The 12558-nt window shown below is 48.2% G+C and overlaps 6 protein-coding genes across 6 annotated transcripts; 2 read left to right on the forward strand and 4 right to left on the reverse strand.

Annotated features, from left to right (window-relative positions):
* Positions 1 to 285: 285 nt before the first annotated feature.
* EDB91DRAFT_1019363 (uncharacterized protein) lies at positions 286 to 990 on the reverse strand (the record flags this gene model as incomplete). Its single annotated transcript, XM_041312539.1, has 2 exons — positions 286 to 792; positions 868 to 990. Coding segments are annotated over 2 exons (630 nt in total), but the record flags the coding sequence as incomplete, so codon positions are not given.
* A 1704-nt stretch (positions 991 to 2694) lies between these two features.
* Positions 2695 to 3697, reverse strand: EDB91DRAFT_1232412 (uncharacterized protein; the record flags this gene model as incomplete). The annotated part of the gene is made up of 2 exons (XM_041321068.1): positions 2695 to 3290; positions 3347 to 3697. 2 exons carry the CDS (start codon positions 3695 to 3697, stop codon positions 2859 to 2861), a joined length of 783 nt encoding a protein of 260 aa, XP_041168369.1. The 3' UTR covers positions 2695 to 2858.
* A 955-nt stretch (positions 3698 to 4652) lies between these two features.
* Positions 4653 to 6826, forward strand: EDB91DRAFT_1258988 (uncharacterized protein; the record flags this gene model as incomplete). The annotated part of the gene is made up of 8 exons (XM_041324365.1): positions 4653 to 4785; positions 4835 to 5058; positions 5111 to 5717; positions 5770 to 5819; positions 5875 to 5980; positions 6027 to 6265; positions 6501 to 6651; positions 6714 to 6826. The coding sequence occupies 8 exons, from the start codon at positions 4653 to 4655 to the stop codon at positions 6824 to 6826; spliced, it is 1623 nt and encodes a 540-aa protein (XP_041168370.1).
* Positions 6780 to 7600, forward strand: EDB91DRAFT_1187351 (uncharacterized protein). Its single transcript, XM_041320498.1, has 2 exons — positions 6780 to 7358; positions 7431 to 7600. Exon 1 carries the CDS (start codon positions 6937 to 6939, stop codon positions 7189 to 7191), a length of 255 nt encoding a protein of 84 aa, XP_041168371.1. The 5' UTR covers positions 6780 to 6936; the 3' UTR covers positions 7192 to 7358; positions 7431 to 7600.
* A 790-nt stretch (positions 7601 to 8390) lies between these two features.
* EDB91DRAFT_1258989 (histidine phosphatase superfamily) lies at positions 8391 to 10113 on the reverse strand (the record flags this gene model as incomplete). Its single annotated transcript, XM_041324366.1, has 10 exons — positions 8391 to 8453; positions 8506 to 8697; positions 8745 to 8914; positions 8970 to 9135; positions 9165 to 9292; positions 9389 to 9394; positions 9445 to 9574; positions 9698 to 9856; positions 9891 to 9947; positions 10000 to 10113. The coding sequence occupies 10 exons, from the start codon at positions 10111 to 10113 to the stop codon at positions 8391 to 8393; spliced, it is 1185 nt and encodes a 394-aa protein (XP_041168372.1).
* A 1000-nt stretch (positions 10114 to 11113) lies between these two features.
* EDB91DRAFT_1258990 (uncharacterized protein) lies at positions 11114 to 12044 on the reverse strand (the record flags this gene model as incomplete). The annotated part of the gene is made up of 4 exons (XM_041324367.1): positions 11114 to 11317; positions 11442 to 11666; positions 11721 to 11967; positions 12019 to 12044. 4 exons carry the CDS (start codon positions 12042 to 12044, stop codon positions 11114 to 11116), a joined length of 702 nt encoding a protein of 233 aa, XP_041168373.1.
* Between the last annotated feature and the right edge of the window lie 514 nt (positions 12045 to 12558).

Here is a 12558-nt window from a genome sequence, read left to right on the forward strand (position 1 = left end):
ATGCAATAGTAGACTAAAGGTTGCATGGGTCGATCAGAGAACGATGTATGGGCAAATAAAATACAAATATACATACTGCAGGAAAAACAGCAGATATGGGACTATTGACCACGACCTGATCTTGATCTAATGACATGAAATGTAAGATACAGGTCTGCAAGATAGGAGAAAACACTGACAGGGCGGTACGAGTCTGGCTAGCCACTTCATGGACTGGTCGAGGCCTGAAACTTGCGGCTCGAGCACGTAGTCTCCGAATTGATTGACATTGAGCCTAGGGGTGTAGCTCAACTCAGAATTATGGAGTAACCCGCACTCTGCTCGGAAAGTAGTTGCATCTACTGTGGCATTTCCTGTGGCGCCATCTGCTTGAACAGTGTCGTACAGTGTGGGACCATTAAGTCCTGCGTTCGACGAACTGGTAAATCGACCCAAAGAGGGGACGATGGCACTGATGGTATGCCACTGAAGCCCCATCATGTCTACATTTGGACCAGGCCAGTGAGAGAACGTAGTGACCGACACGTTCGTGGTTGAGCTGAATGTCTGCAGCTGAAATATGGATGATGATACAACGTGAAGCGCGAATACACAGCCCAGATAAGTAGTAATAGATGCAATCCACCACAATGATCCAGTGGTACTCGATTGCTGCCAGAAACACTGCAATGCAGAACCAAGGCCGCTCCATGCATTAACATTGTCATGGAGGATGGTCAATTTTTGATGCTGGAACAGGTTCCTGTAAAGTGTCAGACGTTGCGCCAGGTAAACGAGTATCGTGCAATACAGCTTTACGAATCAAGGTCAATGGACTCTATTTCAACGAGCAAGCAGTCTTACCACATAAAAGACCTGTGTCAATACACTCAATACCGTCATCCATGTACCATCCTCAGATGTGACAAGGCGGTGCTCGACACCCGAAATGCTTAGCGCAAGGAGAATAAGATGGAGAAGGACGAGAAATATGTGCATAAAGGTGCATAGAAATGTTGATATCAATTTGTGCGGCATTTTTGTGGACAGCGATGAATTAAAGAAACCTGTAGCCGCTGGGACAAGAGTCGGACGTGTATTGCCGCCGGGCAGGCATTGAAGATGAGTGCTTGTTGGTATTCGTTCGTGTGCAGAACAACTGGCGACACTCCCAATCGGCTGCAATGACATGGAATCATCATTGTCCTGTCGCTTTGGGTTCACGTTAAGTAGTAGAGAAGATAACATGAAGGATACGTAGACGGTTCAGCCTGGGTAGCTGTATTTACGTCGCTTCAAATGATGTATTGTGTTCAGTCCCCACTACGTGATGCTACGCAGCCTGAGATGACCCACATCAATTACATGGCTGTAACGGTGAAAATGATTAGGACTCACCGATGATCGATGAAGCTTAAGGCTCTCCAAGATTGTACTAGTCCAGAGAGAGAATGTCTCAGGATCAAATATTCACGACATGCCGCGCTAACTTCACAATGCAGATTCAAGATTGTACTGGTGTCATTGAATTGACGCCACAAAGTTTTACAAGTACACAGTAACAGTAGTAGTGTTCTGTGGATAACTGTCTGAAGGGTTATCCACTGTGGATATCCACCCAAGCGCAAAGAGTGGTCAGTAATCCACCGGTGAGTAACGTGGATATCCACCCGCAGGAAAACCGGCCCGGCAGTCCCGATCGCTGCAAAATTTCGCAATTCCTGGCACTTCGTAACGATTTTGGTAAATCACAAGCATACATATCAATGTAGACTCTACGCCATGCTCCAGTCTTCCTCAGTTAATACCCTCTCTTCCAGGAAAGTGCTTGCCGGCAGAAGAGTTATGGTGTTTCTTGGTGCTTCTTGAGAGGGTGATAAATCCTTGTCGGCGAGTACATCAGCTAACTTCCTAGAGTCGAGATTGATAATACTGGCAGTGTCAAAAGCCTCGCCATTAAAAGAATCTGCTTTATTTGACCCGTCGTCAGCTATATCCTCTGGGTCAGTACCATCCAAGTCCGAGTCATCATTCTCCACTTCAGGCTCGTTGTCTGCTTCATCCGCGAAATCAAAATACATACATAATCTCCATAAAAAACTTACGAGGATCGAGAATAAAACCAGTCAAATACACGTCACATGGTGCATCATTTACCATTTGATTAAAACGGTAATTGACAGCTTGTCGAATCTCCTCAGTGACACGAGTGGGCAAGCCAGTGATATCCTCAGTGATAATCTGGTGGATTGTTGCTGTGACAGCAAGCCAGAAAAGATACACATCTGACACATTAGAGTGAGTAGACTCGAGGCATGTTATGGCCTTCGCAATTGGAGCAAGTACTGTAAGAAGTTGTTGAAGTGCAACTTCATATGTGATTCTTTTGACGACTCATCACCTTCTACCAAAAATACCCGACGCACAGGAGTGATCACATGTACGGTATAAACAGATTGGGGCATTTTCGTCGTCATTCCATCGAAAGTGATGGTAAGGTCATTGCAGGTACGAAGGTGCTCCAGTTGTAATGATTCGATGCGAGCTGCCTCATTGGGAATTTGTGTCTCGGTAAGTACTGCACAAGATGCTGGTTCGTAGTCGGGATTTCCATGCCTCCACATTGTCTTCCATTCCTTCGAGTCAACTTTTGATGGTGGAATACCTCCAACACACACCAGTTTCAGGACGTCAAAGTCAAGCTGGTCTTTGAGTGCTGAAATGTGTGCCTTGTGCTGCGATGGATATATTGATGTTTGTTTGACTGGCAGTGGCGCACTGGAAGATGTGGGTGCAATGGTAACTCGGGTGGATGCAGGTGAGTTGTACTCCGCAGTCAGCACTACCAGGCTTTGACTTTCAATGCGGCCCCCTAAGGATTATTTAGCCATGGCAGTGCGAACACGGTCACGTAGCGTTAAATCAATTTTGTCGAGTTTTCCGCATTGTAATGCGTGTCCGAATACTCGGGTCTTCCAGCGAGGTGCAGCCCAGGTGGTTGCACATCCATGTTCAGCTCCAGCACACCGAACAATCAACTTTTCAGGGTTACTTTTGAGGTATGTATTGACTGAGACAAGATCCATCAAAGGATCAACTTTGGCACCTCCTTTCCCCTTTACAGGTGTTGGTTCGGCGTCTCTGTATAGGTGCATGACGGATATGTTGGACTCGACAATCTTTTTCTTCTTCTTCGATGCCTTCGACTTATTCGGCGGGGGGCTGTGAGATGTTTTTGATCCACTCGGCACGAGTTCAATGTCTGGGTGGTTGCGAGACGACAATTCAACCTCATGTGAAGATGTCGGTAACTGAATAACAGGTCAGTAATTCAGTTTCACTGGAAAGAAAATTAAATCTGATTCACAGCTTGTCCGGTCGCGAGAATGAGACCTCGTGCAGCTCCGAGAGTATCAGTCACCCACTTCTCTAGGATGATATCACCCGGATATTTTTCAATCCATGTTTCGAACACATCCACTATGGCTTCCGTCTCTGGGCCTCGCTCTACAAGTTTCAAGCCATTGACACGGTTGCCAAACCTAACCTCTAGCTCTCGGTTGACAGCACCAACCTCACCAATCTCTGCAGTCCAATCAGCGTCCGGGCTGAAGTTAGAAAAATTGTACTTTGACTGCTCTGGAATAGGAATATCGGTTGGCAGTGCCTTGAGACAGAGTCGCAGTTCAACTAATTGATCCTTGAGATGTGGTTGCATGTAAGTGTAAGTTTCGAGGTTGACGGATCACAATGAGGAGGATAGACAACTTGTCGCCGGTCAAGATTTCAGTCATTTTTCGAGTTGATGTTCAACTAAACAATCATTGTCTTGATGTTGCATCAAGTCAAGTAGACTAGATCCCTCGTTCGAACCCCATGATAGACGCGCGGGGTTCGTGATTTAAGCTTTTTGAGGGTATTTAATGAATATTTAATGTAATCCCTACACACCGAGTCACTGACACCATTTTTGAGTTATCCACGTTATCCACCTATCAATTTTGGCCTTGGGTTATCCACCTAGTTATTCACAGGTGGATAACTGGTGGATATCCACCCGGGTGGAAAACTAGGTGGACTTCCACGGAACACTAAACAGTAGGAGCCGTCTCCTCTGCCCTCCTGTGCTCTCTAATTCGCAGGATCGGGAAAAGCGATCTCACGAGTCAGGCTCTCCAGCTAACCCGGAGCGCTGCATTGGTACCCATTTCACGGTTACTTCCAGCGCAGCGCACAGACATTATGATGGTATCAGATCCCGAACTAGCTAGCGCGACGCCAGAGCTATCTGGGATGATGTGTTTCCAATATTGCCAAGGTAGTTGCAAAGCATGGGAAAGTCTGACCGCTGATGATTCGGGTGTTCGTCTCTCCCTCCTCCAACACTCGTCCGAATCCAACGTATAGTCATTATACTCCAATCCTGTGGGTGCTTGAACAGCGAGTAATGATGATCTCTTCACATTGTGCCACTAAATTTTCTGCGAGATTTCTGCTCCTCGTGCATAGGTTTATGCCCTGCGCTGGCCGGCGCCCGCCCCCTTGCCTGGATCTGAAGTAGAATCTGGATGAAGTTCTTGTAAAGCCTGTTATGGACTGACTCCGAGGAGGTCCGTGAAACATAAAAGTCCTAAAGCAATACGCATGGCTCGTATGATGTCCTCTCATACTTCATGTCATCTTTACTACTGCCCAACTTCTTCAAGCTACGTCAAGATGACGGCGTCCTTCCCTTGCACCACATAGGCACCCTTCACACGTGTTCTGCGGAACTCGAGCGAGTACAAACACTCACTACGTCGTTAGGTACTCTCATGCAGCATAGCGTTGTTTTCTCTCACATCAAGGATTGCAGATCACCAACCGGCCCCGTCGCCAGTTATTAAGCAGCGGGAGGAATCAGTGAGGCCACCTCTTGCCATTCTATGCGCCCTTCTGCACATCACTCTCGTTCTCCTCCACGTTGTTATTCTTGCGCTCAACATTTCGGGTATCGAGCATCGTCTAGTCGTCCTGATCACATCTGGAAATGAAATCTGGGTGACTATATTGAGTGCATCATCACAGGCCTTTTATGCGGTAAGGATTCGTGACATATCAACTGTGTTTTCTTGAACCAATGTTCCTCCAGATCTATTGCGCGGTACTCGTTTACCTAATGCAACGATTGACACTCTTCAGGAACCTCACACAACGCCAGACGGTAACCGTTCTTCATGACACGGTGAACGCATGGAGCGGCCTTGGTTCTGCTCTGGAATGTCTTTGGCGGCAATCAACTGTCCCTGCATCATGGTGGAGCATATTATCAATAACGGTCTATCTTGCATGTGTTTTCACCTTTCACGTGGTTTCGTCATCCGTCATTCAATTGCAAACGTTCAACGCCACCGTGGATGTGTCCGCGACGAAATTCTCGTACTGGCCTAGTCCAGACGTAGATATGATGGCAATTCAGTGGCAAACCATCAGTGCATTAGTTCCTACATTAGGTCACTTCGCCAATCTTCAAGAAATGGGGCTCGAGGGTGCTACTCTGTACGACACCATTCAGTCTAACGATATATCTGGCCACGCCATCGTGAATGCGACGTCTTTCAGAGCGAATTGCAGATTGGTTCGCAATTCGGTATTGACCTATTCTTATGAAATTGATACTGACAACTTCGGATATTATACACTCAAACCGCCGATCTCAAATCGCACCATGAAATTTAGGGCTAGACTTGTAGCTCCGTGTATGTATTTCTTCTACGTAGTCCTGGAATAAATTCATTCATCATCTACTAGTCCCAGATCAGGTCGCGATCAATCCTGCCATGTCCTCGTTCTTTCCAGGAGTACAAGTCAATCTTCCTGAAATTTTGAATCTCTCACTCAACTGCATTATCACAGCCGACCGTTGCTTTCATGGTTTCGACTGCTGTGAATTCGGGCAACTTATTCGACAATGAAACTGTTCAACACATGTATTGGGAATATCCTTCAATAACCTTTATAGGTATGGGGTTTTACTACGCATGAATATCAGCTGATCACGACTATAGGTAGTCCCCAGCCCCCCCTAATTTCCAGCATGTACGATGTTCATATAGTAGCATGCACAATTGATATTCAACCCCATGCCGCAACTATTGATGTACAAACCAATCAACTACTGGGTCTTTCCCCACCCCCTGGGCCGGTTGCTTTCAGGGAATGGGAAGTATGGTCCGCGCCGGAAGAAGAACCCAAATGGGATATTTGGTCACCGCCATCAGCAAGTGCATTGCATCATGAAAAATGGGTAAGTTATGCCATTGTTTGGACCCCTTGAGATCTACCTGTATGGTTTCTGGTACTCAATGGTTTTCCGGAAGCTTGTCTCTCCTTTCGCAAGTGGGGCACAGCATCCCACCAACTGGTGCATGAATCAAGACCGAGCATCATGCTATGGACTATCTCTTCTGGAAGTGTAATTCACGCTTAGCTCCCAACAATGTTCAGTCCTTTCTAATCATCACGTCAGATTTTTTATGCAGCAGATTGGAATAAATATTGTCTTTCCCCACCCAACATTGAACTTTGTTGGGGGCCTGGGCAGAGCTCCGCCACGTCCGAGGGAGGTTCTGTGCAGTCGTGACCGATTTGAATCGGCTCTATCAAGGGCCTATGCCGCAGTTCTATGGACAGGTATGTAGCGACTTCCGATTGATCTGTACCGAAACGGTAGCTGACATACTGGGACTGAAAAGGTGGACAGCTCGGCGCCGACGGTGGTGGGTTTAATCGGAGCGTTGGAAATACCACCATTTCGCAGCAGCTTCTGCAGTGGCATCTTGGTGTAAGGCTCAGAATCGTTCAATAGTGTATTTCATTGCTGAACATTCTATCATCTAGATAAACTTATGGCCGGCAAGTATTCTGTTGCGTGTCAGAACTTATGTACCACTAACCAAAGCAATAATCTAGCTTGCAATGGCGCTCACCTGCTCTCTGATTTTGCTGGCGTTATCGATGCGCGTGACAAACGGGATGCATGGGCAGAACTGTACAATGCCTATCGATAGCGCTGGCGTTCTGCAGATCATTTGGCTGACGAGTCGCCTCCGTGTACTACCAGATCTCGTAAGTGACGTGGAAGGTCCACGAGAGGATATCCTTCGTGCTGCTGGGATGGTCGATGTGGACCTGCTGCAGGAGTTGAATAGCGTGCAAGTGGATGATAGTTAACAATAGTTACTAATACAAAATTTCCCTGAGGTCAGACATGGTTATGTCTGGCAGTGTCGGGAGCATCGCGCGCTGGAATGATCAGCTGTAAATCCTGCCCTGTAATCATATAGAACTTGATATCTGTTGCTCCGATTCGACGTCATAGATCGACCGATTCATATATTCTGGTAACAGTACGATGTAAACGATCGACGCACAGCAGCCACGCTTTTCGCAGCACCAACTAATGTACATACCTTCCAAACCTCATACGTGTCCGAAGCCAGCATCTCCGACCTGGCTTTGAACGGAACGCGTTTCCTCACACCCGCCCATTGCTGAGCGGCAGTACATCGGGCAAAGAGTTGGACAATCATATCTTCTTGACCGCGTTGTCTCCGTCGTCCCTTGCTCTCCTCTGCTTGGTCTGCACCGTCACTGTCAGCTAGAATCTGAGAAGCTTGTTGTGGGTACCTGCTGACGGCGACGCGAAGGAAAAGGATGAAGGCCCATCTAGAGAATGGGTTGGTTTTGTGAGACGAGAGGTGCTTGAATGCGCAGAAGAGAAGGGACGAAAGGAGAGACCTAGGATGATTGAATTTGAAACTGTCTTCAGTGACGAAATGATTGGGGTAGGACGTACGTGAGACTGGTACGTGCGCAGCGAGGGCGCGATCTGCTGGGTCGCTGTCTTCAAATTGGCACTACATAGTCTATGCTGAGACTCTTTTCTTGGGCCGCGGCCTATTTGAGAATGATGCAAGACGTTGAACAGCTTACAGCTAGGGTTAAGCACGCTGAAAGGCAAAAGAGCTCACTCTTGAAATACTCACTAATTATAACGCGTGGGTTTGTGAGTATTTGCAAACGAACTAAAATGGCCAAGTACTACACTTGGTGTCGTAGGGCGAAGTCAAGTAAATCACTTTCGTCACTGATAGGGGTTTCTGTTTGCGGTTTGTATCGGAGACGTGATGCACGTGGCCGCGTTTAGTTGACCTCAAAGCATGGCGCACGGTTTGTGCAAGGGTCCAAGAAGGCTCACGTACTCTCTGAAGGGTTTCACGTGTAGTGATCCTCTCCCGGCAGTCTCTGTCTACTACGTAGCGGCATGCAGAAATGTATAGTCGTAAAAGAAACGTACTCCAGGCAAAACAAAGAATGTTGATCTAAACACATGCAATACTACTCAAACCAAATGAAATGACACGCCTGCATCACCCATATGACCTCACCCCAAACTCATGGCAAAAGTTGCGATTCTCGTTGCCCACAATAAGCTAGAGACCATCCGTAAGCCAACCGAGCCCAGCGCGGATTCGAGCGACTCACCACGTCATGAACACGAACAGACGTTCCACGCCTACGCTTGAACCACGCCAGAGCAAACATGCCGAGGAGCAAGAATGCTGAGAAGACAGTGAGCAGTGCGTTCATGCTCTCGGCAGCAGACGTGATGCCAAAGTAGCCGCTATGGACTCCACACGCAGATTCCCATTGTTTCTGGCTCGAGATAGCAAAGTTCTAAAGGACACATGAGACCAGTGAAAAACGACATGCACAGGTCGTACCTCAAGGCGATACAAGAATTCTGTTACCGCAATGTCTCCTTTGTGACCGAAGATGGGATAAGTCTCGAATTCCCCGCTGGTTCCGTTCTTGAATTTGATTCGAAGGAATTCACGCAGTTCGGGAGGAGGTCCACGAAGAATCTCAAAGGCAAGGGCGGATGCATGGTTGGCTATAGTGATGCCAATATTGAGTAGCTGTATGGTTGCCTGAAGCCGATTACTCACGAATAGCAGCGAGCTGAGGGTGCTCATTGACCATCTCCATCATGTGGAATAGCGAGATGAATGGCTGGTAACTCGTCTCGAGCAGGAGGAACTTGAGGGGGTCGCTATCAAAGGTGATGCGCTCAAGGGAGTGGAGAATGGGATGAAGGATTGTACGGCCAGCAAACTATGCAGGAGGTTAGACGCAAACCATACAGGTGAGTGAAACGCACTGTTTCCGATTCCACCTATTTCCCTTGTCAGAGAAGATAGCGTTTTCGTGGTAGCTAGCATATCCGTGGGCCTGCTCGATTGTAAGTCGGTGGAAGACGGTACGCATAGGTCTGGTTGTGCGTAAGTTGCGAGTTAATGTAGTCATAGATCTACATGAGATATCGTAAAGTTAAAAAATCGTCATGGAGCTGCTGCGTGATACGTACGTTCCACTGTCATAGGGCGATTAGCATGAGCAAGGATGAAACAGAAGTACACGTACAGCGTTTTTCAAGCTCCGTAGGCCTTCCGAAGACGTAGTCGCGAACGACACTAAAGAAGCGTTCTGCAGATGTCGCAGTCTCCTCGAATCCCTTAGATGCGTACACATCCTTGATGTGCTGCTCGAATGCCTATAGTATCCCCAGATGAGCATCCCAGTGACTCAATAGAGGCATGCAACTTTAACAGGGCACTGAGTCCAGGGCTCTAGCGCACGGTCAACGCCACTCGGGGCCATTTCAACCGGAACGTACTGGTAACCGCCGAGTGGAGTAAACGATCTTCGTTCCGTTAGCAAGCTCGATCTCATTGTTCGAATTTGGCGGATAGAGGCCTTGCAGGACGGCTATGGCACTATCAAAGATCGCAGTGCCTTCCCCACCAGCCTTGGCGTGCACGGCCAATTGATCATTCTGCACGAGGTCAGCATGGATGCCCTTAATGTACGATGGGGAAGAGGGGTTCAGGTATGTCGAGCGCAATAGCTTCCAAGTTGGTGGGATTCTACCTAGGGTCATATATTAGGTGGGATTTACGGAAGACGAGGTAGACATACAGCGCCGAGAGGCGTAGACTCGGTGTAGGAGGGCTCGTAGGTATACGGATCTTGGTAGAACTCGGTGCGGTCGCCGTTGCGGGCGATGATAAGGACACCATGAACTTCAGGCATTGCAAGTCGTTAGTGGGGTGGTGGATTAGCTCTGATGGAAGAGAAATTAGATGTAGTGGTTTAGCGTGGTCATCCTTCCCCGGGGTCGGTTTAAACCTTCTCGATACACACGGGCCATCAGATGTACCGAGCCGAGCTATTGGAACGACACCGGCCAGTTTCCTGACACAATAACGCATGGGCTAAGCGTGCAGACCATAAATCAGAGGCGCACATGCCGAAATGGAGGAACGTATTAGAGCCCCTTGATAACACCGCTTCTGCCTAACTGAGCCCCTCCGACTAAGGTCCTTTTGCAGGGCTTAATAGATCATCTGGGGAGATCAACAACGCATATCGGGGGCTGCAGGAGAAAATTGACGAATGGATCATACAAGACCAGCACGCACAAAACGCATGCTTGGTACGTGAGAATAACGCTGGGCAGATTTAATGCCACCACGCGTCAAACACGTGCCTAAGCATTCTCTGGCGCTCCGCGTGCTTTGGACGCGCTAGTGGAAGTCTATCGATCCCAATCCAGCACGAAACCAGATATTTAGAGTTATCGAGCATACATCATCATCTAGCTCTGGGTCACCCTGTCGTATGTCGGGAGATATGAAGGTCTTGATGAGTCAAGGCTCTGTGGGAGAAGAACCATTAGCACGTGTGATCGGTGAGGTGGGCAATGTGAACAGCAGGTTCGATTAGATGGCTAAGGTGAATAACGTGCGGGTTTGGTGCGGATGCTTACGTCGCAATTAGATTGACCAACATCCGGAGGGCGGTGATACCAGACGTGCTACGACCCTCTCAGAACTTCTTCGATTCGGTTTCGGCGCATTATCGGATATAAGTCACGATCGACGAAGCTAGGGATTCGAATCAGAGCCTTTGGTACGAAGCCTACGACGAATGCGGATGCGCAAGGCGCAAATCTAGGAGCTCATACTTCGTGCACCGCCGCTCACAGGAATGGGATTTGTATTGATAGCTATACAGCTTCGCAAACAACACCCTACCACGGAATCTGCTTCCCCAAATAGTTTGTAAAACTTGCCCGCGTCAGCCAACGTAAGTTTGTGTCCACGACATTCAGAATGCCCGTCACAGAGACATGAGTCTCAATCTTCGCACGCTCGCCGCCCAAGTCTGTCTTTACCCAACCGGGGTCCATGAGGATGGGGATGAAGTCGGGACGCTCACGCATTTGTTTGTACGTCTGTCGCATGGTTAATCAGGACCAATTGTTAAGGTAGCATAGACAGGCAGATGAAAGAACAGCGGAAAAGAATTCATTCATGAAAGCAATATAGCAACAAGAGATCGATGACAAGATCGCCTACAAGCATGTTAAGCCCCGCCTTGCTGATGCTGTAGCCGGTTAATTTGGGCCCGAGATCTTTGCTAATACTGGCAAGAGAGGAGCTGATGTTGACAATGACTTTGCGGCTGCTGTTCTCGATGGCTGGGAGAAGGAAGCGTGTAACCAGTGCTGGACCTGTGACATTGCACTTGATCGTCTCTGCAAACACTGGATCGAAGCTAGATGGCAAGTCTGTGACGGGGCTCTGCAGTGCAAGAATCGTCATACAGTCTGTAACAGCTAGCACAGCAGAACGCACGATCGCAGCGTTATTAATGACGTAGTCCAGTCCAGTGCCATTGAGAAGCTCTAGAACTCTTGAACACCCAGCCTTGATACTGACTTCGTCCATTACATCGATTTGGACGACGTGGAGTATCCCGGAACTGGATTTGAGAGCATCGAGGGCAAAGGCTGTGGCAGGAGAACGACAGGTGGCAAACACAGTGTTAGAAGATGACTCTAGGAGCTGCCTGGTAAGTTCAAGGCCAATTCCACGGGATGCACTGGACGCACATGGCATGAATAAGGTAAGAAACTACATACGATCGACTTACCCAGTGAGAAACCACGTGACTGACATTTTGCCAAGGCCCAAAATGAAGTTTTAAATTGGGGGCGAAGGAATCAGGAAATATTCAAAAGTCTCTGTATTAATATTGGGATGGTACTGCGGAACACATTGAGACGTCGGTAGGCCACGGTAAGCTCTCGGAACAAAGTCGAGTGTGGCTATTTTGACGTGGTCGTAACGCAGCGGTGACGCGGCAGTGACGCGAAGACTCGTTAGCATGGAAGGAGACCTGCCCCCTGGACGACAAATGCGGTACTGACGCGGCATGGGTAATGCTCGACGTGGCATGGGTCAGGCTTGACGCAGCATGAATGGAGGGCTTGACATGGTACCGAGGCTCCATGGGGAAACTTGACAAGCTTGACATGTCGATACCGTGATGACACCGTGACATACTTAACCTTGGTCCTTTATGAAAGCTAGCATTAGTCCACCATTAGAGACAGTACGGATACTACAACTTGGTTGATACATATACATCCTGGGACCCTGAGCCGTATGACCGCGGAGTCCATGTACGACT

The sequence above is a fragment of the Suillus paluster genome (genome assembly GCF_016628075.1).
Source record: "Suillus paluster strain FC165 chromosome Unknown EDB91scaffold_593, whole genome shotgun sequence".
Classification (NCBI taxonomy): domain Eukaryota; kingdom Fungi; phylum Basidiomycota; class Agaricomycetes; order Boletales; family Suillaceae; genus Suillus; species Suillus paluster.

What these genes read in the sequence shown, in the direction of transcription:
- EDB91DRAFT_1187351 (XM_041320498.1), top strand. Translation starts at nt 6,937, where the DNA reads ATGGCGCTCACCTGCTCTCTGATTTTGCTGGCGTTATCGATGCGCGTG.